At 32.2% G+C, this 26,425-nt stretch overlaps 3 protein-coding genes across 3 annotated transcripts; 1 reads left to right on the forward strand and 2 right to left on the reverse strand.

Annotated features, from left to right (window-relative positions):
* Positions 1–519: 519 nt before the first annotated feature.
* On the reverse strand, positions 520–2,111 carry LOC131642025 (GDSL esterase/lipase At1g23500-like). The gene is made up of 4 exons (XM_058912314.1): positions 1,853–2,111; positions 1,543–1,673; positions 1,108–1,338; positions 520–1,023 (listed from the first exon to the last, which is right to left on the reverse strand). The coding sequence occupies exons 1-4, from the start codon at positions 2,109–2,111 to the stop codon at positions 520–522; spliced, it is 1,125 nt and encodes a 374-aa protein (XP_058768297.1).
* A 3,280-nt stretch (positions 2,112–5,391) lies between these two features.
* On the reverse strand, positions 5,392–6,511 carry LOC131642021 (NAC domain-containing protein 90-like). Its single transcript, XM_058912311.1, has 3 exons — positions 6,332–6,511; positions 5,948–6,237; positions 5,392–5,823 (listed from the first exon to the last, which is right to left on the reverse strand). The coding sequence occupies exons 1-3, from the start codon at positions 6,486–6,488 to the stop codon at positions 5,512–5,514; spliced, it is 759 nt and encodes a 252-aa protein (XP_058768294.1). The 5' UTR covers positions 6,489–6,511; the 3' UTR covers positions 5,392–5,511.
* Positions 6,512–17,932: 11,421 nt separating this feature from the next.
* On the forward strand, positions 17,933–18,661 carry LOC131642026 (uncharacterized). Its single transcript, XM_058912315.1, has one exon. The coding sequence runs from the start codon at positions 17,933–17,935 to the stop codon at positions 18,659–18,661; it is 729 nt and encodes a 242-aa protein (XP_058768298.1).
* Positions 18,662–26,425: the final 7,764 nt, after the last annotated feature.

The raw sequence follows: 26,425 nt of genomic DNA on the forward strand, positions 1-26,425 counted from the left end.
AGTGGTGATTGTAGATCTAGATGGGATCTCCCGTCCCCTGTGTAAGGATTAGTTGAATCAGTGTCTCATCTTTTTGTCACTTATGAGTTAGCTCTTCATTGAGGTATAAGATCTTTAGGTGGTCACTTTCTCCAATAGACTTAGGCTACAGTTTGACACATCTTGTGCTATCTGAAAACCATAAAATTACAATCAAGTCAAATACTACTAATTAAAAAATGAATTTAATGTTAATAACAAATTATTTTTTGGACAAAGAATAATTGGCAGGTAATGAACATATGGAAGAAGAAAAAAAAAGGAATCATATCTTCTAACAATTATAAATCAATTGTGCATTTCATTACATTTGTTTGGATAACAATTAATAATCTATTACACATTATTTAATAACTTTTTCTAAAAACTATTAACCTTGAAACTATTTCTACCGTTCATTAGCAACATCTAAACATGAAGTCAAAAGAAAGCTCTTGCAGAAAAGCTAATCCTACACAGAAATTATTGACAGCAAATCATTTAGCTATTAAAATCAATATTTGACACATTCAAAGGATGAAGAGATTTGACAACATGGTGACTAGTGAGATCATAGTTTTGAGCATGTAGTAGTTGAGCAACTGTGAGTTGATAAGCTCTCTCTGAAGGATGAGCAGCATCCCAGAAAAAGTAGGCTGCAGTACTTGGACATTGGTAAGTAAACATGTTGCATGATGCTCCCATTTCAAATGTTCCAGTTCCACAACACCCATTCACCACATTTTCGAACCCTGATGTCGAAGGATTCGTTATGATATTAAGCATAGGACTATAAACATCAACAAACTTAACATCATAATCTGGAAGAGAGGCCTTGAGATTTGAAACCCCGGTCGATAACATGCCATTGAATGTTTGTGCCAAAACATTCTCAAAATCTAGGCATGCACTTGGTCCTCCAAATATAGACCTAGCTGAAGGTAAACACCCCAATGGTATTGTACTTAGAACCCACACATGTCGTGCTCCAAGTTGATATAGACTCTGTCAAAGTAGTAGTTAGGATTTTGATATTATAATCTCAAGAGAAAGAGTTGATGAAATTTTGAAAGATGCATCCATTCGAACCTTGAGGAAATTTTGACTTGAATCAACTAACATATCGGCATATACATTGAAAAGTAAAGCTCTCCTAATGGTATAAGAATAAGCAAATGCAACATCATTGTTTCCGGCCGATATTATAAACAAAGCCTTTGATATGATTTCGGCTGCTTTTTGTGTTCCAACAGCTGTTCTCAGTTTTTCTATGTATTGTTTGAACAGGTCCAGTTGAGCTCCCATTGTTAAAACTCCTCCCTACAACACAAAATATTATTCATTATAAATCGAATGAGCTGACACAAAAATGTTTGCACACCTAGTCGGGTTCTTGAGAGGAGGAGGACACTCTCAGGTGCGCAAGCCTTCACCACTAGACCAACCTTTGAGGGTTAATAACTTGTGGATGTGTATGTGTACATGCATGAAATTTCAACAAACTGAGTATTACTCTATTAGTACCTGCGAGTTTGCTGTCAAATCGTCTAACCCTGAACCGCCCGAAGCAAAGCATACTCCAGTAGGAAGGTCTTGATCCGTTAATTGTGGGTCTAGGTATGCCGGTAGCGTGTCTTTCACTCCAAGAGCCGCCGCTATACACAAATTGATCACATTAAATCTATTAGTATATATGCAGAGAATAATCTGTCGAACAAAAGAGAACTATAATAGACAGTAAAATTCTTCCTCTAACAGATTTAACTGCTGTATTAGTTATATAATAACATGAAATGATAATGAATTATCAATGCTTGTGAATGTGAAGACTTACTTATCACATCTGATAGAACTTTGCCGTTACCGAATCTTCCCGTAGCAGCTCCTCCATAGAAATCCCTTCCATAGGGAGGAAAGTTACACTTAGAAGCAGTTGCAAGATTGTTATTATTTCCAGTGTCAAAGATTGAATCACCAAATGCAAACACTGCAGGATATACTGCATTGGCATATGCTACAGTTGCAGTATTGGATACTCTGCCAAATAAAACTAGAAAAATTATCACTAACCTCATCCACATTAAGTTCTTCATTCTACTATTACTTTCTGATTTTCTTGCAATAGTGTCAACCACAGTAAAATATTTATAGACACTAAATCTATGTCCCAAGTATTTTTCTTGTTTTAATTTTTAGAAAACTAATTAATATTTTATAACTGTCTTTGACGAATTTTTAACTATATATTTACTTGAAGTTATAATCCTAAGCATAAATACACGTAATACTAATTTAATTCTTATCCACCTTCATAGTTTAAAAAATCAGTTACCAGAATAATAAAGAAAGAAAAACAGTAGAATATTTTTTATTAGTTTTTAATACTTACTTCAATTGATATTTAATTTAATTAATGAATTGTATTTTTAAAAAATTAAAACTTTTTAATCAAGCTAATTAATGATTTCAAGCCTGCAAGATGTGCTTTGATTTTTCAATTTTGTTTTATATATCAATAAATATTTCTTTTATCAAAATAAAAATAAAAAATAATTTTTAAAAGAAAAATGCTAACGGGTGCTCTACAGAAATGCTAAAGATTATAGATTATAAAAAATAGTTTATATTCTTATGTATATAAATTTTAGGTGCTAAATTTTTTTTCATCTAAGATTCTAAACCATTCTATGTTTCTTAAACATTCATGGATGATTGTCATTCAAAGCACAACTTTAAAAGACAAAATTTCAGGTTTTCTGAAGCAACAATTGATTGCTCCTATACAACAATCGATTGATGTAATTTCTATTTGTGAAAAAATGGATTTTATAGAGCAACAATCAACTGACCGACTGTCCCATTCAATCTTTTGACATAGTGCAAAATTTGATATTTTTTAAACTTTGGAAGTGGATCAATCGATTGACATCTCCATCTTTTCTGAAAAATCTGAAACAATGTATTACCTCTTCATTGCACATGTTCATGAAACCTTTTCACATATCACTACTATTAATCATCAGCACTTTTCAAGCACTGCTACATATCACTAGGGTTATTTAGACGACCGTAGTAATATGGTGTTACCAAAGGTATATTTAATAGTAGTGAGAACTCTGCTCTGGCCTTGATCTCCTCATTTGAGGATGCTTTATTTTGCGCCAGGTACTCGTTACTGGATGCCCTTACAAATATTTTTTGGTTTGGAATTGGATGAATGACCTCGATGGGTTTTTCATTAAACTGAGCCATATACTTTTGCAATGGCTTGAAATGACCTTGGTGAACATTAAAATGACTCGTGGTGGATACCTTCCTATGTTAACTGACTAAAATTTGATGAATCATCTTCGTTAGGTACTGGTAACTTGTTATTTAAAATCTTGAAATGCTCATATACCATCTGAGGGCCGCTTCTTTCAACATCTCCACCGTTCACTTGAACTTAAATGAATCAGTTATCCCTATGATAACTATTTGTATGTTGATAGCAATGATATATATGCTCTTGTAGATCACTCTTGCCAATAGATGTTGGGGGGGGGGGTTTGAAATTGTCAGAGATTTGAGCATTCTAAATCTTTTCCGCTAAAGGTTGAAGGTCCATAGGGTCTTCATGTTTTTCACATACTGGTTGACATTGATATTGTTGCAAAACATGTATGTTGTCTTGTAAGGTACCATTCTGGCGATACAAAGCATCTTTGCTATTGAGGCTCGATTGTCGTTGTTGTAGCTGGTGGTGGTCGCCTTTACCTTTGTGGGATGTGTTAGCCGGTATTTTTGACACCACATTGTTGTTGGAAAAATGGAGCATCTGGAGAAGATTGGAAGTTTTCGACAGATTGTTATAATTGAGGAAAGCCCGTCGAAGTCACCTTTTGATAAGGGAAGTTGTTGGGCAAAGACTTAGAAATATTTTCTATGTTTGGTATCTGGTTTGACAGAAAGGAGCATTCGATAGGGAAGTTTGAACGAAGAGTTAACTGTTTTCCGCCTTGTTCCGTTGTGTTAAGGGACGCGTGGAGCCTCAGGGTGGAAGAAGAGCATGCCGAACACAACGTGACATGCCTTAATAGAGAGACCGTTGAGAGCGGTTACTTCGAATTAGTATATATTTAAAAGTCTTAGCGTTTAGGATTCGTGTGTTCATTTGTGTACAAAATCTCACTAAATCACTCAAAGTATCTACGTATTGAGAAAAGAATCATCTGAGAATGTACGTGTGAAAACACCATTTTTTATATCTTTTTTATATTTTTTTACAGTTTACCATTTCCAGAATTTTAAGTTCTTGTCATTTACTTTCTTGCAATTTACCTTTTAACTGTCTTTACGTCATTTATTTTACAAGTTACGACATCATTTCAAAGAATCTATCTAGATTAAACTAACTTTTAAACAAGAACATGATATGCGTCAAAGTGTTCTTCAATTTAAACGATAATATTTAAAAGATAAAACACATGTCCTAGGATCAATCTAATCGATCATGTGAGTAACCAAAAAACTTTTTGCTTTTGGAAGACTAACGCTTGTTTACCAATTTTTACGGTAAACATGATGATAAGGGGTTGATGTTTAGATATGATTGTGTGGCGCGGGCTAGGTTTATTGGGTCAAATGTACACATAAGGTACACTAATTGATAACTACCAGTGCGGAGTCAGAGTCGCAATAGTAAGTCTAAGTCATATGAAAAAAGGTTTTTCAATTTCTCATTTGAAGGTATCCCTTATATAGCAGTTCCAACCTGCTCCATATTTAAGACCTTTAAAGACCACTTAATAGCCATCAAACTCACTCCTCTCTTGTCTGGTTCAGACCCATTATGATTATTAATTCACTTTGAATGTATTGTCTAATGCTTCCTAATTCGAATGTTCCTTTGAGGTTTGCTCTGGACCAACCTAATCGATTTGACTCCTTTATTTCCTAATCGATCATGTGAGTAACCAAAAACCTTTATGCTCAAAGATAGGTAGAGTAGCATAAAAATTGTCATACATCCGACATATATCCCATTTATGTTATGAAAAAAATGCTAAAGAAACTCTTTAAATACTTATAAGACTGTAGTGTAAACTAAAATGTTTACTTTTAAAAATTAAATCTTTATTTGAAATTTTAAACAATGTCTTCGTTAGCAATACTCTTTTTTTTCACCACCTATTTAATTTGGTTTGGGGTCACTTCTAGCATTAAGTGATTTCAATCATCTCCCGATCATAGCAATTGGACCAATTAATGGTTGGTTCAATACTCTTATTTAATTTCAATACATCTTTAACTATATGGACATATATTATTCCAAAAATTGACAAAGTATTACATCTATCGCAAACAACAAATTAATATAATGATTGTGTTATAGTATGTTACATGCCCCGTTGAAGGAAGCACTATGCCTTAAGTTTTCATGACTGTTGGTCTTGTTTTCCAACCACAAAAAATAGGTCTGTGCATGCATGGTTTGACTTATAACTTATAAGGTTAGATCCAATTTAGTTGTTCCCATTCCCAAAGTGGTTCAGATTCATCAACCCCATTATTTGCTACTTCATTCCAATTTGTACCACTTGACCCTCCCATAAAAACATCATCATGATCTCTTCCTACTCCTTCCGAATGGAAAGTTGCATGCAGATTTGATTCATCAATCTCTGATACCATTTGTTGAGCACTTGTTGAAGCATTATGATCAAGCTGTAACTCCACTCTTGGTCTCTCTAATGGTCGACGATCGAATGAACAAAAGCTTCCCGATATCACATAAATTCGACACAAGCTGAATTCGTGTCGCAACTATATCCATACATGATACATAGTTACAAACATACCAAAATTAAGTAATGATCAATTCAAAATATAGTATACGAATTTATAACCAAGGTTTATAATATTGTGATCATGTTAATGATTAACGTACCTTAGGAGGATTTGTGTTAGATGAGTCAAATTGTTCAATGGCCTTATATTCATGCATCTTCCATTTAGTTTTCCTTCCATAAGGAGCTTTCCCTTGGTAAAACACCATGGTTTTCTTTATCCCAATCACTTTGTTCTTCGAATTGTAAACATAGCTAGGAGAGCCAGTAGCTTTCCAGTACCCACAAGATGTTGTCCTATTTGGTCTTCCTCCTCTCATCTCTCTTTCTTGTCTTGGCGAAAAGAAAAACCATTGCTCCGTTTCTCCACGACACCGTTCCCCTGCAAATGCTGATTACAATTTACAACAAAACAAACTCAGTTTTTGATGAAAATATATCATGGTTGGTTCCTATGAAGAAATGAATGAGTTAGTTAGTGTTACTTGGAAGAGTCCATGGTTCTTTGCCATTGATATCAATGACAGGGATGACTCTATTGATTTCATCTTGCTTTTTTCCTTCTAGCTGGTTGTGTAGATAGAAACCAACTAACTCTTCTTCTGTTGGATAGAAACGAAAACCAGGTTGTGGTTCTTCCATATTAATGGTAGATTCTGTTGTTGTTGTATATAGTTACCGTTTGTACATTTCGAATAATGAGGTAGGGTAATACTATATATGAAAGATGTGATATGAGAGATTTTCTCTCTCTTTTTCTATCTATCTACGAGTAAAATGGGAAAGGACAATGAGAGGTGGGATCGATTAGGAGCTTCCACGCGGTTACGGAGAAAGAATACGTCTTTATGTTTTGCCCCCCAAAAGGTGTTCAATCGTTTTATCTATTATATATGACATCATCCTTTGTTGAACAAGTCGTGTTTTTTCTAGTTTATGTTTTAAGTGATTTGCTATGTAAAACACAAACCATATATATATATATATATATATATATATATATATATATATATATATATATATATATATATATATATATATATATATATATATATATATATATATGTATATATATTATAGTTTTTTTTAAAGGAAAATAATAATTATATATTGATTAAAAGATGAAAATATAGGAATGAGTCTAACATTGTACATGTGCACAAAAATGGTATAAAAAGCAAGCAATACTTAAAAATCTAAAAAAGAAAAAACAAAATTAAACAAACAAATATAATGACAAAAAGAAATAAAATCATCCAAAAGCAAAAACGCCATCAAAACTTTACCATAATGAAGAATAAATTAGATTTCGGGTTAATAGAACTATTAACACCGGATTAAAGAAAGGAGCATAAACTCACAATTGACAATAAATTTCGATATACTATTCGATAAAGCGAAGACAAACCCGACCCAAGGACGAGGCAAGTAAGACCTCATATTTTTGTGCTATATAGAAGCCTCTAAAATTATTAATTAAAGATTAGAATGCACAAAAAGCTTTTTTCATTTTCTTTAATCATCAATTATTGTGATGATTGATAAAAATCATTATAAAATATTTATCATTAATAAAATATTTATCATTCAATAAATTTAATGAATCTGATTATTAATCTAACTATATATTTATCATAATAAATATTTATTTAATACAAAAATTAATGTTAAATAGATATAGTTATGTTTTATTTTTATTTGAAAAAATCATGTGTAATTTTGATTTTAAATACCTTACCTATTTTTATGTTTAATTTTTATTTTGATTTTATAATATTTTGAGATTTAATTAAAAAAATAATCATTTAAAAACTTTATTGGTAGTTTTTTATTTTAAAATATTAATTATAAGAATATTTTTTATTTTAAAAAAATTAATTTTGTCTTAGGCCTCCAAATTGGTTGGACCGGCCCTGTGCGAAGAAAATGGTTCTAAAGTTATTTTGTGAAAGTGCGAAAGTTCTTGGGGTATGTTGCATGATGTGTGGTTTAGTGACTTGTTTTATTATGTGCTATATTGTTTATAAATCTGTTTCTTTGAATGATCAACTTAGGAATAGATAACAACTTATTGTTGTGATAGATCCAACAAGTGAAATTCATAATAAAAATGGTTGAAACTAGTAGGATAGAGATATTCACTCACTTAGCTCACTTAGATATAATGAGTTGAAATTGTTGGGGAGTTCAGGATAAATACAAAAGTATGTTAGGGTTATAAGTGAGGCTTGGCGATTTGTTCCCTTGCTCTTATACACCACAAGATCACTCTGACCTCGCTTGTCACTACAAAACACATCGTAACACATATTTATTTTTGTGATATTAATGGATCATACCTCAACTCAGTCACTTTTGATATTTTTTCCACTCCTGTTTGCACTGTTTTAAGACGTGTTTTACTTGACACTGAACTTGATACCATCAACTATTATTTCTCTCCTTGCTCAAGCTTAATTTCAAGGATAGTTAATTACAAAATTAATCTAAGTAACAATATCAGTCCCTATGGATATGCTACTCTTATTTTTATCACTTGCTGCAATCAAATATACATATATACTTGCATGTGACACAAATAATCGAGCAACAAGTTCATATCAAAGGCTACACATGAAGTGGCTGAAAAGATTGTAAGGAGATACTTTTTTCAAAATCACTTATTTTAGTTAATTCAATTTGGTAAAGATGAACTTTTATATGTGTTGTAGGATGTACTAGTTGAACAAGCCAAAGTTGGTATCTTCGTTCCACAAGATCTTCATGACATATTGGTAGAAGCGATTGGAACTGAGGAGCATGTTGGGCGTGTATGTGGCCTTGGAAGAGGCGTCATCTTGAAGTTATTTTCTGATCATCGCAACCAATTAATGAAGTAAATTGTAAGAAAAAAATTGAATTGATAGTTGCTGAAAATACGAGGAAGGTAATATAACATGAGTGGGAGAAGTGGACTCAGAAGGCGATGTAGAAGTGGACCCAGGAGAAACGTGAGAGGGTGCATTTGGAGGAGCGGGAGAAAATGTTGCAGGAGGAGCGGAAGGGATGTTGCAAGAGGTGCATGAGAGGGTCCAGGAGGAGCGAGAGAGATTGGTTGAGGTTGATCAAGAGAAGTGTATCCACGATGTGATTGAGGTATAAGTATAAGTTAAAAAATTCGTGTTGCAAGTTATTGTTATTGTTTGTGTATTTTAATTTTTGTATTGTATTTGATTTATGATGCAAAAATTGAAATCAATGGGTGTACTCAACCAGGGATGTTCGCGGTGCGGTTTGGGCGGTTTTGACGAAAAAAATCATCCGAACCGCAAGAGAAAAAATTGTGCGGTTTGGTTTGGTTTGGTTGGCTTTTAAAAAAATCCGAACCAAACCAAACCAAACCAAACTAATGCGGTTTGGTACGGTTCAGTTTTTTACAAATATTTTATTGAACCATACATACACATATAGATGATAACATAATTTTGTATTTAGACATTCATACAACATCAAATAACAACAAAACTCGTCATATTTTGACAACAATTTTCCATTTAATATGTAAAACTTAAATTAGAAAAAAGTGGAATATTAAACATAAAATAATAGCATAAAAACAATATAAAAATTATTATAATAAAAAAAATAGAAGAGACGAGAGATTAGTAAAGGTGAAAAAGAAAAAAAAAGTTAAGAGATTAGAGAAGAAGATATGCGATAAAAACGAAACTGAAATACGAAACATTTATATAAAAATGAGAAGGTGAAAAAGAAAGAATATAAGAGAGTTGAGATTATAGAAGAAGAGGGAAGATGTATGTGACAAAGAAGGTGCGATAATGTTATTAGAGATTTGAGAAGATCGGGACTGAAATTATATATGTAAGGATGAGAAAATTGTTCATAATCATAAGGCTAAGGTATAATAGGTTTAAGTTTGTAGTCGTGAAAATAACCCGACAATTTTGAATGTGAATACTATGTTATGAGAGATATGTTAAATATTGTCTCTGGAGGCATTACCAATCTATAGATTAAGGTATTAACTTTATTCATATACATGTAATTTATGTATATTTGTTAAGTTAATGTTGGTGTTGTTAGCTTATCATAATTTACATTTTGTTTAAATTATAGAGGTTTAGCGACAAAATACCATTCATACAAGAAGATGTAGATGACATTCGATCATGTTTGGTCGGTGTTTTCCTATCTTATTATGAATCTAGAAAATAGTAGTTATTCTTGGTTATTGAAAGCATTGTATAGAGATTTTGTCATTATATGTGCAAATAAGTATAAGTTCAAATATTTATAGGTTCTTTTGATAGATGTTTTGTGTATCCCAAATGTCATTATTAGTATTGTCAGTATTGTACATTTTGGTTTTGTTAACAATATAAATGTGATATTCTGTGTTATGTTTTGTAAAAAAATGATACAAGTCAGTTAAAATGAGATTTAAAACAAACAATAAATGGCAAAAAAAAAAAGGGTTATACCCCTCGGTTATTAACAAAAACCGACGTAAATACTGACATTTTTCCTCGGTCAACATTAACAAAAATTGAGAGATATAAAAAAATGTTGTTGTTGGGGATCGAATTAGTGATCAAAGTGTATGGTGGTAAATTTTCATGCCACCCTTCATTATCTCGCTTGTCTAACCGAGATAAATTCCTCTTCGCACCCGATATAAAATGGGTTTGTTTGTAGTAGTGCACATCTGCTATTTCAAAATAATTTGGAGGGCAGTGGAGAATTGGTTATGAGATATTAATGTGAACGTAGCAAGTTGGAACAACTTCAACATATCGGTAAAAACTAGGACAAAATGATATGATATTTAGAGATAATGTTATTAGAGATTTGAGAAGATCGGGACTGAAATTATATATGTAAGGATGAGAAAATTGTTCGTAATCATAAGGCTAAGGTATAATAGGTTTAAGTTTGGGTTGGATGTGAGTTAAGTAAAATTTAGGTTGTAACATAATGCGGTTTGGTTCGATTTACAAAATACAAACTGCAAACCAAACCGAACCGTGCGATTTTGTTAAAAGATGACCCAAACTAATCCAAACCAAATGCGGTTTTTTGCGGTTTCGATTTGGTTTGGTTTGGTTTGCGGTTTTCTATTGAGTTGGTTTGGTTTTGAACACCCCTATACTCAACAACCTAATTCTAGATCAGTTTTACATACATGAGAAAGTAGTTGAGAAAGTTGTTATGGATGGTGCAAATACGAAAGATAGTTGTTATGTCTCGCATCACAATATTGAGACCACACCACCTCAACTAGATAACACTCAGAGACTATCAAGGATGCTAGAGGAGATTCCAGAACTCTGTGAGTTTAAATTAAAACATGAACAACAACAATCTTTTATACTTCATTAGAGTTGTCTTGTGGAATTTTTAAAGACAGGTGATTGGTAGGACATACCCATACTACAGTTGTGGTGTTCGTAAATATTATTTTTATGACGATTTCAATTTATATTCATTGCTCTCATACTTTAACAAAAAGATATGACTTTTGCATTAACTTTTAATTAGGTCCATGCATGAGATGTGAGTCGAAATGAAATTGAAAAAAAATTGTTTCTTAGATCCATTGAACATTCAATTTGAAGGTAATGCAACAACACTATCAAGATGTACATACAAAATAAGTTGGTTAGTGAGAATATAGAATTTTACAAGGAACCTTTTCATTTATAAATCACTTTTGTACACATTATAAATTATTATGAATGTTTATGTATATAAATCATTGACAAATAATTATTTTATGTTCGAAGCAAAATGTTGCAGATACGTTATGCTTGTTACACTATAAACTTAATGGAAATATGCAAAATAATTATTTGTAATACTAAAATTTTACCTTTAGTTTTGAATAGTTTTTATTCATGTTTAACTTTTAGCGTCACATAGAGCTATGGGGAGATTCAATTTTGCAAAATATTTAAAATACTTGGTAAAAAGCCAAAGTTCATCTTCTCAAATGTAAATATTACTTGTGCTTTTTGACATTCTTTACTCGTTGTTTTACTTGTGCTTTTTGACATTCTTTTATTCTCGTTGTTTTACTTGTGTGTATTGATTAATAACTATATGAAAATTATCTGTAGTCGTGAGAATAACCCGATAATTTTGAATGTGAATACTATGTTATGAGAGATATGTTAAATATTGTCTATGGAGGCATTACCAATCTATAGATTAAGGTATTAACTTTATTCATATACATGTAATTTATGTATATTTGTTAAGTTAATGTTGGTGTTGTTAGCTTATCATAATTTACATTTTGTTTAAATTATAGAGGTTTAGCGACAAAATACCATTCATACAAGAAGATGTAGATGACATTCGATCATGTTTGGTCGGTGTTTTCCTATCTTATTATGAATCTAGAAAATAGTAGTTATTCTTGGCTATTGTAAGCATTGTATAGAGATTTTGTCATTATATGTGCAAATAAGTATAAGTTCAACTATTTATAGGTTCTTTTGATAGATGTTTTGTGTATCCCAAATGTCATTATAAGTATTGTCAGTATTGTACATTTTGGTTTTGTTAACAATATAAATGTGATATTCTGTGTTATGTTTTGTAAAAAAACGATACAAGTCAGTTAAAATGAGATTTAAAACAAACAATAAATGGCAAAAAAAAAGGGTTATACCCCCTCGGTTATTAACAAAAACCGACATAAATACTGACATTTTTCCTCGGTCAACATTAACAAAAACTGAGAGATATAAAAAATGTTGTTGTTGGGGATCGAATTAGTGATCAAAGTGTATGGTGGTAAATTTTCATGCGACCCTTCATTATCTCGCTTGTCTAACCGAGATAAATTCCTCTTCGCACCCGATATAAAATGGGTTTGTTTGTAGTAGTGCACATATGCTATTTCAAAATAATTTGGAGGGCGGTGGAGAATTGGTTATGGGAGATTAATGTGAACGTAGCTAGTTGGAACAACTTCAACATATCGGTAAAAACTAGGACAGAATGAGTGGTTCAAAAAAAGAAAGAAATGGAAGATGAAGATGAATATGTAACTAACGAGTTGGACAGCTCAGGCCCTGACTTATCAAATGAGGACAAAGTTCACAAGTTTGAAAAGTTCAAAAAGGAGCATTTCAACAAGAATTTTAAATTTGAGTGGGGTATGGAATTTAATTGTCTTGATGAGTTTAGAGAAGCTATACGTGAGTGGTCAGTATTAAATGGTAGGGAAATAAAGTTTGTGAAAAATGAGAGCTACAGGGTTAGGGTGGAATGTAGGGCCAAGTGTGGGTTTTTAATACTTTATTCAAAGGTGGGCCACAAACATACTTTTGCTATAAAAACAATATTTGATAAGCACACATGTGCTAGGGTTCTAGACAAAAAATCTGCAAGCTCAAGGTGGGTGGCTAAGGCTGTCGTAAAAAATTAATTATCTAAATCAATAACAACTTAAAATTGTGTCATGATTAGGGGTGTTTACGGTGCGCTTTGAGCGGTTTTGACGTTAAAAATCATCCGAATCGTGAGAGTTAAAAACGTGCGGTTCGGTTGGCTTTCAAAAATAAAATCGAACCAAACCAAACTAATGCCGTTTAAATTATAATTTTTTTTGGTAATGTATGAACGATTAAACACAAAATTATATTTTCCTCTTAACGACCGCAAGTTTTTTTCTTTCGTGATTCAGATGATTTTTAACATCAAAACCGTCCAAACTGCATCGCGAACCCCCTAGAGGAAAATATAATTTTGTGTTTAATTGTTCATACATTACCATAAAAAAATTTATATTTGTCAAAATAAGTTTATAATTTGATATATAAAAATACTCTTACAATTTTATCTTAGATTTAAAGAATGATATACATAAAATTGTATTCGTAAATAAATATTATATAAAGAATACGATAAAATATATTTTGTCAAAATCGTATTTATAAATAAATAATATTTTATTTTTTAATGATATATAAATTAAAATAAATATTATACAAAAAATATGATAAAATATACATATAATACTACTTGATTTCTCTTAAAAGTTAAAGAAATATATATTGGTTAGTAAGATTTTATAATATAATGCTGTTTGGTTTGGTTTGATTTGTAAAATACAAACTGCAAACCAAACTGAACTGTGCGGTTCTGCTAAAAAATAACACAAACACATCCGAATCAAATACAAATTTTTACGATTTAAATTTAATTCAGTTCAATTTTACGATTTTTTATTATGTCAATTCGATTTTGAACACCCCTAATCATAATCTACAAGAAAGGATCAACCTATACTATTGCTTGTCTAACAAAGGTCCCCCTATATTTCAGTATGTTTTAAAACTACTGATATATTCACATGTTTTACATACATATAATTTAGATATTTATATATTATTATATATTTGTTATATATATATATATATATATATATATATATATATATATATATATATATATATATATATATATATAATTTTACATATTTGCAAGGGCTATATTTTGTTTTACATGTATTATGTATATACTTTTAAATAATAATTTATTATTTTAATAATATAAGAAAAGTGGATAGGATGAGATATCCCGTCTAAATTAAATATTTGTGTTTTAAGTTGTTTATAAAAAATTAATTAGACTCTGTTTGGTAAGACATGTTTTCGAGCTTATAGCTTATGTCTTATAAGCTCATATGATAATTTAGACCCGTTTGGTAACGGTCTTTTCATCACGAGCTTATAGCTTATTTTACTAGCTTATAGCTTATTTTCCAGACGCTATTTCAAATAGCGTTTTACCTTATGTCTTATAGCTTATTATTTTTTCTTCCTTTTTTATCCTTATTATTTTAATTAAAATCCATTTTTAACCTTTATAATTTATTTTAATTTAAAATAAAATAATTATATATTAAATGTCTTTTATGTCATTTTACATTTATAAGTTAATTGAACCGCTAATTTTACCAAACACTTCAATTAGCTTATAAGCTATCAGTCTCAACCATCCACTATAAGCTATAAGCCATCAGTCATCAGCCATCAGTCATAAGCTATAAGCTATCAGTTAGCTTATCAGTCAACCGCTATTTTTACCAAACAGACCCTTAGGCTCTGTTTGATAAGACATGTTTTCGACAGGGGCAAAGAGCCATTAATTGAACCAGTTCAATTACATGTTGAAGTCACTGTTGAAGATCCTTCGAGGCAAGAAATGGAGGAGATATTGAAAATCATCTGCAAAAGTGATTACAATATTGTCGAACAACTGGGGCACACTGCTTCAAAGATTTCAATGCTATCTCTGTTGAGGTATTCAGAAGCCCATGCCAAGCACCTGATGAAATTCTTGAAAGCTGCACATGTACCACAAGAGATTTCAGTCGACCAATTTGAAAATTGTGTTGCCAGTCTAACAGTGGATAACGGTCTCAGTTTCTCTGATGCTGATTTAACCCCTGCCGGAAAAAATCACAATAAAGCCCTGCACATTTCTATTGAATGTAAAGGTACCACTTTGTCTCATGTACTGGTGGACAATGGTTCCTCGTTAAATGTGTTACCAAAAGTAGTACTGGAGAAACTTGACTTCGAAGGAGTTGTGTTACAACCAAGCGATGTTGTGGTAAGGGCTTTCGACGGGTCAACAAGAACAGTATACAGAGAAGTTAAGCTCCCAATCAGAGTAGGCTCTCAGATCTTTGATTCTACCTTTTACGTGATGGAAATTCATCCAGCGTACTCCTGTTTACTAGGACGCCCTTGGATACATGGGGCAAGCGCTGTAACTTCTACCCTGCATCAGAAGTTAGAATATCCGATAAAAGGCAAGGTCGTCACGGTTTATGGTGAAGAAGAATATGTGGTTAGCCACCTGAGTAATTCCAAGTATGTTGAGATGGATGGTGAATTCATCGAAACCCCCTGCCAATCGTCTTCGTCTAGATCGACTTCTTTCATAACCCTTATAGCTTATTTTCCAGACGCTATTTCAAACAGCATTTTAGCTTATGTCTTATAGCTTATTACTTTTTCTTCCTTTTTAATCCTTATTATTTCAATTAAAGTCCATTTTTAACCCTTATAATTTATTTTAATTTAAAATAAAATATTATATATTAAATATTTTTTATGTCATTTTACATTTATAATTTTATTTATTATATTTTCAATTATACAAATGTATATGTGAGTTTTGTCCCCATTATATAATATTTTTGGGTTCCTTCCCCGTCTGCAAGAAATCTAAATCTATATCCCCTATAGAATTTAGTATTACCAACTTTTGACTTTTCTTCTTCAGACGTGCGTAAATCGTGGAGCTCGAGTGAAATTTTACCCATTGATTAAAGAGAGATAGAGACAAAATATTCAAATAGAAAAAAATGAAGGGCTCATGAACTTCTAGTGGTGCAGATTTGCACACTTCTCTCTCTCTCACGTGTAAATAGATACACATAGGAGCAGTGTTTTAAAAACCGGACCGAACATCAAACCTGTGAGAGTACTGAGTTACTGGTTTATTGGTCGAACCACTGGGTCACTGGTCGAACCGCATGACTAAACCGAGTTAAACCAGATAACTCGGTTGAATAGACCGGTCGTTATAACAAAATTATATGGGTATAAAATCTGTCGAACCGGATGATTCAGACCCTACAAAATATAACTAGTACTTAAATTTTTTGAAAACATCATATTTTTTTCAGAATTTAAATTCAAATTTTACACATAGGTATCACACACAATAAAATAGTACATAATTATAAAATATAAACAAAAGTTTAATCGCAACATAATTTAATTGAATAATTTATAACAAAATAATTTCTTTGTCTACTAAATTTAACTTCAATAAAAGAAAAATTGTTTCAATGTTAGAATTTCCTTCTTCAATATCAAAATCATTTGTAACAAAATCAACCGCATCTATAACCATTTTTTTATTTTTTTATTTTAATTTTTAATTAAAATAGCAAAATGACATTGTTTTAATTTTTTAAAATAAAAAAAATTTTAAAAAACTAAAAAATGCATTTAAACCACCGGTTCACAAAAATCGTCGGTTTTCCCGATTTTAGCGGTTTATACCGGTTTTGACCGGTTCACACCGGTTCAATGACATTCCTGATCCAGCTATTGAATCAGACAGGTTACCTAGCTGGTTCTCGGTTCAACCGATCCGACTGGTCGGTGCGGTCCATTTTTTAAAACACTGCACAGGAGATAATTCTCATTAATTTTTCAGAAAAATACATTATACTCCTATATTAATATAGTGACTTTTCTTTCAATACATGTGTGTTAATTTTTCAAAAAAGTCCATTATTCTACTAAATTAATATGGTGACTTTTATTTTTATACACGTACGTCATATTTCAACAAAATCTATTGTGCTAGAAAGATTTTGTTGAAATCTTGCAAAAATCTTAAAATATTAATATAGTGACTTTTCTTTTTTTACATGTGCGTTAAAAGAAAAGAAGTGTATTAATAGTGACTTTTCTTTAATATACTACATTTTTTTAATATATACTAACTACACCTCCATTGTTCTAAAACTAAAGAGAAAAGTAGTGTTTTTTTTTTTTTTTACATGTGCGTTAATGTTACGATACATATGAAATCTTGCAAAATGGAAGAAGTTGATTTACCATTGTCCTTTTTAGTTAAGGCCTTTGTTTGGATTTACTTGTATTAATAATTAAAATAATTTCTACAAAAATACGTAGCGCATAGAAATATAGAACAATTAATTTGATGGCAGCAGAAAATACTGCATATTTATAAGAGGTTAACTGTTATGTATGAACAGTGTTAAGGCCTTAGCTAAATAAATGTCCTAGATTTTAGCATTGATTTGTTAGTTGATTTAGTAAAAGTTTGTTTCCTTAATTTTAGTCGGAACGTGGGCTGTAGAGTCTGTTACAGCATTAGGTTTTTGTCTATTTATTTGTTGCACTTCCACATGAATAAAACAAGTCATTCCAGAACTGCTATTTGCAATCTAACAATCTGGTATTAAGAGCAGTGACTTGAGAGATTTAGTAACAGTAGGAAAACACTTGAGGGAGTGAAGAGAGATGGGTTCGGAAGCACACTTTGCAGCAGCCTCCATTCTGAAGTTTGACGGCGACTACGATCACTGGAGTATGGTCACGGAGAATCTCCTTCGATCCAAGGAGTATTGGGTAGCTGTTGAATCAGGCTACACAGAGCCGAAGAGCATGGATGGGATGACGGCAGCGCAAATAAAGAACTTGGAGGAGATAAAGCTGAAGGAGTTGAAGGCTAAGAATTACTTGTTTCAGTCGCTAGACAAGTCAATTCTTAAGACGATCACTCAAAAGGAGACATCTAAACAACTTTGGGATTCCATGAAGTTAAAGTGTCAAGGAAATACTCGAGTGAAGAGAGCTCAGCTCAATCGTCTACGCCGAGACTTTGAGGTCTTAGCAATGAAGCAGGGTGAATCAATCACTGATTATTTTGGTCGAGTAATGACGGTTGCAAACGACATGAGGAATTATGGGGAAGATGTGGATGATGTCAAGATCGTTGAGAAGATTTTGAGAACCCTAAATGATAAGTGGAACTACATTGTTTGCTCCATTGAGGAAGCCAAGGACATAGATCAACTATCTGTAGATGCCTTGCAAAGTTCTCTGCTCGTTCATGAGCAAAAGTTCAAAGTAAGTGGAGAAGATGAACATGCTTTGAAGGTAACTCATGAAGAGAAATATGGTGGAAGAGGACGAGGAAGAGTTGTTTTTCGAGGAGGTCGGGGACAAGGCAGAGGCAGGGCTAGCTAACTGAGGAATAAGGAAACAATTGAGTGTTACAAATGTCATAAGCTTGGACACTTCCAATACGAGTGCCAAGCAAATTTTACAGATTTGGAGGAATCAGAAGAGATGGTGCTAATGGCATATGTTGAGAAGCTTGGAGGCAATCGAGATGTTGTGTGGTATATTGACTCTGGGTGCAGCAATCACATGTGTGGTGATTCATCACTCTTCTGTGAGTTAGAAGAAGGGTTCAACAAGGTAGTTAGATTGGGAAATTATGCAAGCATGAACGTTGTTGGAAAAGGAAGTGTTCAGTTTACGATAAAAGGAGTGAATCACCTTGTACGAGATGTGAATTATGTGCCCGGTTTGAAGAATAATCTTCTTAGTGTTGGGCAGCTGCAAGAAAAGGGCTTGGCTGTACAAATGCAGTCAAATCAGTGTCGAATTTTTCATTGCACAAAGGGTTTGGTATTCCAAACCTACATGACAGCAAATCGAATGTTTGTGTTGCTATAGAGCACTCAATCAATCAAAAGGGAAAGCAAGGAAGAGTGTTTCCAAGCAACCACTGAAGACGTGGCTCATCTTTGGCACCGAAGATTCGATCATCTCAGCTACAAAGGGTTGAATACTTTACAAACAAAAGGCATGGTGACTGGCTTGCCAAGTTTCTATGAGGGTAAAGCTGTGTGCACTAATTGCTTGAAAGGGAAGCAACATCGAGATGTAATCCCAAAGAGAAGTACATGGAAAGCATCGACAAAGTTGGAGCTGGTTCACGCTGATATTTGCGGCGCGATTTCTCCGGTTTCAGAGGGAAACAAGAGGTATTTCATTTGTTTCATTGATGACTATAGTAGGAAAGGGTGGGTGTATTTTCTTGCTAATAAGTCAGATGCATTCACTACCTTTAAGCTATATAAAGCTCTTGTTGAAAAAGAAAGAGGTCTGTCCATTAAATGTCTACGAACGGATCGTGGAGGTGAATTCACATCAGATGAGTTCAAAGAATATTGTAAAATGAATAGGATCATGAGGCAATTTATTGCTGCATATACACCGCAACAGAACAGAGTCGCGGAGCGGAAGAATAGAACTGTGATGAATATGGTGAGGAGCTTATTGGTTGAAAAAAATGTTCCAAGAAAATTCTTGGCAGAGGCTGTAAACTAGGCATTCTATGTTCTTAATAGATGCCCAACATCATCGGTGAAGGAAATAACGCCAGAGGAAGCTTGGTGTGGGGTGAAGCCTTCGGTTGGGCACTTGAGAGTCTTTGGTTGTCTGGCATATGCTCATGCACCGGATGCTAAACGAACAAAGCTTGAAGATAAGAGTCGTTGTTGTGTTTTTTTTGGTGTAAGTGAAGAATCAAAGGAATACCGACTATATGATCTTACCTCCAAGAGGATCATTATCATTCGGGATGTCGTATTTGAAGAAGATGGGCAACAAAATTGGGAGAAGAGCTCCGAAGAAGATAAAACATTTGATTTGGAATGGGAAGATGAGAAAAGTGAAGAAAGGGAGGAATCGAGTGATGACGGTGAAGAAGAAAATGCAGCGGAAGGTAATGAAGAAGAAAATGCAGCCGATGGTAATGAAGAAGAAAATGCAACTTCTCCACTGACAGAACCCAGAAATAGAAAAGCACCGAGGTGGATGAATGACTATGTCACCGGTGAAGGTCTTTCCGATGAAGAGGTACAAACACACTTAGCCTTGTTTGCTCATGCTGTTCATTTTGATCCTACTTCATTTGACGAAGCAGTAAAGGAGGAGAAATGGAGGGCAACCATGGATGCAGAAATGAGAGCGATTGAGAAGAATGGAACGTGGTATCTCATGGAGCTGTCGAAAGGAGCGAAAAAAATAGGAGTCAAATGGGTGTACAAAACAAAGTTCAATGAGCTTGGAGAAGTAGAAAATTACAAGGCTCGCTTGGTCGCAAAAGGGTATGCTCAGGAATACGGAGTTGATTATGAAGAAGTATACGCTCCTGTAGCTCGTATTGACACGGTTCGAATGATTTTGGCACTTGCTGCACAAAGAGGTTGGTGTGTGTTTCAGCTGGACGTGAAGTCGGCCTTTCTTCATGGGAAGTTAGTTGAAAATGTGTATGTGGATCAGCCAAGAGGTTATGAAATAAAGAATGAGGAGCAGAAGGTATATAAGCTTAACAAAGCTTTGTACGGACTCAAGCAGGCACCGCGAGCATGGTTTAGCCGAATTGAATCATACTTCAGAAAGGAAGGCTTTGAGAAGGAGGATAGTGAGCAAACTTTGTTTACCAAAGTTAAACAAGGTAAGTATTTGTTCATTAGCTTGCATGTTGATGATTTAATTTATACCGGAGATGATGAAAAAAAATGATGTTTGAATTCAAAGAGTCCATGATGAAGGAATTTGATATGTCAGACTTGGGTAAGATAAGGTATTTTCTTGGTATTGAGGTAGTTCAGTTTGATGGCGGTATATTCATCAGTCAAACGAAGTATGTGATAGAAGTTTTGAGAAGATTTGGGATGGAGCATAGCACTCCTGCTGAAAATCCAATGGTTCCTGGATTTAAAATCTCCAAAGATGAAAATGGGGTTGAAATGGATGGTTCATTTTTCAAGCAACTGCTTGGAAGCTTGATGTACCTGACCGCTACGAGGCCGGACATAATGTATGTGGTTAGCTTATTGAGCAGGTATATGTCAAGGCCTACAGAAGTTCATTATTCTGCAGCAAAGAGAATTCTACGTTACTTGCAAGGTACGACAAAGTTTGGCATTCTCTACAAAGCGGAAGGAAATTTGGAATTGATTGGCTTTACTGACAGTGATTATGCTGGATCGGTGGAGGATAGAAGAAGTACTTCAGGTTATGTTTTTATGCTAAGTGGGGCTGCAGTAGCTTGGTCTTCTCGAAAGCAACCAATAGTAACATTGAGTACGACGGAAGCCGAATGTGTAGCAGCTGCGGGAAGCTGTTGTAAGGCAATATGGATGCAAAGGGTGCTGAAGAAGATAGGCTACACGGGAAGTAGAAGTACTGTCATTTTTTGTGACAATAGCTCAACAATTAAGTTGTCGAGGAACCCGGTGATGCATGGCAGAAGCAAACACATTGATGTGCGCTACCATTTCTTAAGGGAGCTTGTGAATGATGGAGTAGTGCAGCTTCAGTTTTGTGGTACAAGGCATGAGTTAGCGGACATCCTCACCAAACCGCTGAAATTAGAGTCATTTCGGGAGCTGAGATGGAAGCTTGGAGTTTGTGATTTTTCAGAAGTTAACTAGCTGCAAATGCAGTCTAGTTCAAGGGAAGGAATGTTAAGGCTTAGTCAAATAAGTGTCCTAGATTTTAGCATTGATTTGTTAGTTGATTTAGTAAAAGTTTGTTTCCTTAATTTTAGTCAGAACGTGGGCTTTAGAGTCTGTTACAGCATTAGGTTTTTGTCTATTTATTTGTTGCACTTCCACATGAATAAAACTAGTCAGTCCAGAACTGTTATTTGCAATCTAACAAACAGTGTAAAATATTTTATATAATCAATACATTACAATGATTTACTTAAGTAATATTTTATATGAAATTAAACAAAAAATTAAATTTTTTATAAAATTTTAATAATTATAATCACTATGGTATACAATTTCTTTATACAATCTGTGTATTTCAATTAATCTTACTTATAAATGTTTTTTATTTTATTTTACATGTTTTAAATTTAAAAAAAAAAATTATTTAGTATATTTGAAAGTATTTTATATAATTATTTATTTTTTACAAAAATCACAAATAATATTCAAAAAGAATGTTTGGAATCTAAGACATTGGTAAATTTTGTGGTTTGTTTTATTAATGTTTTTTAAGGCTAAATTTTGTGGTTTGTTTTATTAATGTTTTTTAAGGCTAACTTACACTACCATCTCCAAAAGACAAAATTAAATTATAGTTTAATTAACGCTTTCGGCTATAAATAATATTTATGATGGAAATTTTACATCACCTAATAAAAAATTGAGCTATTCAAGGAATATAAAAACGCCATTGAGGTCAATAAGCATATTATGGAGAGGAGTATCACAGAGATACTGGTTCGCTGGAATTGCCCTCCTATGGATTGCGTTAAACTCAACGTTGATGGTTCGAGTGGTCAAGATGGTAGGTCCAGTTGTGGAGGCTGTATTCATAACGAGCATGGGGAATGGATTTGCGGCTTTGCTAAGTTTATTGGTAGATGCAGTCCCATCATGGCTGAATTTTGGGGGATTCTTACTGGTATAAAGATGGCGGTGCAGCATGGTTACACAAGGCTCATCGTGGAGACCGATTCGAAGGTTGCTGTTGATGTTATCATGCAGAATTGCAACAAGAAGTTCAGTAACAATAGTCTGATGCGTCAAATTAAACTCAGTTTGGTTAATTTTGAGTTGGTAGAAATTAAACATATTCATAGAGAAGCTAATGTTTGTGCTCATTTGCTTGCAAAGGAAGGACAGCAGCTGCATGGTGAATCTTATTTCTTGAGCACAGCCCCTAACTGTGTTAGGAGAGTTTTAGAAAGAGATAAGTTTGGTGTTAGTTCTAGTAGGAGTGTTCTCTTGTAATCTTTCTTTTTGGGCTTAGGCCCTCTTTGTTAGCAAAAAAATAAAATAAAAAAATTGAGCTATAAATCATAGACATGTTACGTTTTAATATTTTTTTAATTTAAAAAACCATATATTATTCTCTCGATTAAGCTAGCAAACAAGGGATAAAGTATTTAAAGGGCAAGCATTTGAATCCCAACAACTACATTTTAATTTTAATTTTAAATACTTATTACCTCGATTTTGCTGAAAACCGATGGATAAAGTATTTAGAGGAAACGTCTTCAAATAATAACAACTATATTTTATCACCTTTTAATTTTTTTATGATCTATTACATCAATTTTGCTAAAAACAGAGGGATAAAGTAGATAGAGGACACATTTTTGAATCTCAACAACTATATTTAATCATCTTTAAATTTTTGTAATTTTTTAATGGCCTATATTCAGTAGCGGAGCCAGGACCCTGGTCGATCGAGGGAGTGCAAACTTCAGAATATTAATTAATATTAATAATTATAGTAATATATATTTAAATTAATTAATAATTATAGTAATATATATTTAAAAAATTACATTGTATTAAAAAAATAACAATACCAAAGTCAGTTCTAGTGCTGCATTAAAACAAACAATAACAAAGTCTAAACCAAATATTCCTAAACTTAATTAAAAGACCCACATGAAACACTTTAAATTTTAAAATTCAAGCTTAAAAGATCTAAATAACTCTTGTTCTTTACAAAAGAGGTAAACAAGTCTATTTTCACTTCTTATATACTGCAATGATCTTGAAGTAAATATTCTTTAAGATTTAATGAGTTCTAACAATTATAAAAACTAGTATTTACTAGCTACAAGTTTCAGTAGACAAATGATAATTTATTTCCTAGTTCCAACAATACAATACTTCAAATTTAGAGATAATTTGTCTCTCTAAAAAACAGACCTTCATCCAAGTTATCTAACAAAAACCAATAGCATGAAAAGTAAATCTCAATTCTATTAGAAAATTTCTTCACCCACCTCCTAACCTTTTTGGCCACCTCCGGTAAATTTACCAAAATACCCCTAGTTTCGGAAGTTTATTTCCGAAAACGTATTTTTATTGAAAAAAAAGGTGTTTTCGGAAATGCACTTCCGAAAACACGAAAAAAAGGTGTTTTCGGAGATTCATTTCCGAAAACACCCCCCTTTTTTGAGTTTTCGGTGATGCATTTCCGAAAACACCCTTTTTGGGAGAGGGGGTGTTTTCGGAGATGCATATTCGAAATATTCCAAGACAAAATTGGTCTTGGAATGTTTTGGATATACACTTCCGAAAAAATTCAATAATTATTAAAAAATTAAAATCAAGGTGAATCAATACAATTAATAGGTATAAAATGAAAGTGAATCAATAAAATGAAGGTGAATCAATAAAATCAAGGTGAATCAAAATTTCCTAAACAATTTTAAAGTTAAAAATTATTTTACTAACTTATATAAATCAAAAACATCTTAATTTCATAAGTAAATTTTGAATTATATAAAATTAAATATAAAATTTATTCATTAAATAAAATTAAGACAAAACCTTTTTTTAATTTTTTTAAATTAAATAAAAAATTATAACTCATTTTTAATTATGAATCAGAATAGAAATATATAAATATATAATCATAATTATTAATTTTGTAAGTGAAATATATAAATATATAATATATAAATATATAATAATTATTATATAAATATATAATATATAATAATTATTATAAATTAAAACACTCATTTTTTTAATTTTTTATAATTATTATATAAATATATAATAATTTTTATAAATATATAATAATAATTATAATAATTATATAAATATATAAATTAAAACACTCATTTTTTTAATTTTTTTATAAATATATAATAATTATTATAAATATATAAATAAAAAATTATAACTTATTTTGTAAGTGGAATTATTTTAATTTTTTTAATTAAAATTATTTTAAATTTTAAAATATAAATCAGAATAGAAATATATAATAACTATTATTCATAACTCATAAATTATATCAAAATATATAATTATTATTATTCATTACTCATAAATTATATCAAATTTATGATATATGAATTAATTAATATCCTAAAATTAATTTTTGGGATTTTTTAGATTTTTTTTTTGTTGTTTCGGAGATGCACTCCGAATTAGTCAAAATTCCAATTTTTGGAATTTTTTCGGAAATGCACTTCCGAAGTCTGGAAAAATTTAGAAAAAAAAATATTTCAGAAATGCATTTCCGAAGCGGGGTATAATGGGGTTTTCGTAGGGGGTGACCCCCATAGAGAGGTGGGTAAAGAAAAAACCTTCTATTAAATAAAATAAAAACAAAATCAGTAGCTTAAAAGAAAAACAAAATGAATAGCATAAAAAACTAGTAACATAAAAAAAAAACAATAGCATAAAAATAACTATTAACATAAAAAAAAAGTAAATCTAAAAGAAACCATATATGATATTGATTCAACTGATAAAAAAATAGAAAAGAGGAAGCAAATATGAAAAAAAGGAAAACAAATTCCACAAAATCCTAAAATTAGTTTTTAAAATTGATTATCTTAGTTGTTATTAGGCTGCAAAATTAATGTTGACAGCTTGAGTAGTTTATTTTTGGATGGAGGAAGTGGAGAAAGGTGGAGGAAGAAAGAAGACGACTTTTGGCTTTTGAGATCTATTTCTTTCTTTGACAAGAGATCTATTTCTTTCTTTGACAAATGCGTTAGAAAGAAGCTGAAAGAATGACGAGGATGACGCTTGAGGACGAGTAGTGATGGTGGTGGTGCCGCCACAACTGCAATCAAGGGTGGAGGTTAGAGGAAGTTAAGAGTTTTAATTAGTTCAGAAAGTTTAGGGTTTGAGAGAGATTTAGAGAGAAAATAAATGAATGAAAATTAATTTGAACTTCGACTATGGGTGCAAAACTATTTTTTTCAGGGGGTTCAAAATAAAATAAAATAGAGATATTGGTGCAATATTTTAAAATCCAGGGGGTTCAATTGAACCCCCTCATTATACTCTCCCTCCGCCACTGCTTATATTAACTCGGTTTTGATGAAAACCGAGGAGGAAAGTAGCGCATTGTATATTTATATATATTTTTTTATAACCATTGTATATTCAACGTCCATTAATAAAGTAACAATGGTCAAAACATTGTCAACTC

This window comes from Vicia villosa, unplaced genomic scaffold (genome assembly GCF_029867415.1).
Source record: "Vicia villosa cultivar HV-30 ecotype Madison, WI unplaced genomic scaffold, Vvil1.0 ctg.004379F_1_1, whole genome shotgun sequence".
NCBI lineage: Eukaryota > Viridiplantae > Streptophyta > Magnoliopsida > Fabales > Fabaceae > Vicia > Vicia villosa.

Excerpts from the sequence above, each read along its gene's own strand:
- LOC131642025 (XM_058912314.1), bottom strand. The coding sequence starts at position 2,111 with ATGAAGAACTTAATGTGGATGAGGTTAGTGATAATTTTTCTAGTTTTA. Across the intron at positions 1,674-1,852 it reads AGTTCTATCAGATGTGATAA|CGGCGGCTCTTGGAGTGAAA; the intron begins GTAAGTCTTCAC and ends ATTTGTGTATAG. Across the intron at positions 1,024-1,107 it reads CAAGTCAAAATTTCCTCAAG|AGTCTATATCAACTTGGAGC; the intron begins GTTCGAATGGAT and ends CTACTTTGACAG.
- LOC131642021 (XM_058912311.1), bottom strand. The coding sequence starts at position 6,488 with ATGGAAGAACCACAACCTGGTTTTCGTTTCTATCCAACAGAAGAAGAG. Across the intron at positions 6,238-6,331 it reads AGAACCATGGACTCTTCCAA|CATTTGCAGGGGAACGGTGT; the intron begins GTAACACTAACT and ends AATTGTAATCAG. Across the intron at positions 5,824-5,947 it reads CTAACACAAATCCTCCTAAG|TTGCGACACGAATTCAGCTT; the intron begins GTACGTTAATCA and ends GTATGGATATAG.
- LOC131642026 (XM_058912315.1), top strand. The coding sequence starts at position 17,933 with ATGGGTTCGGAAGCACACTTTGCAGCAGCCTCCATTCTGAAGTTTGAC.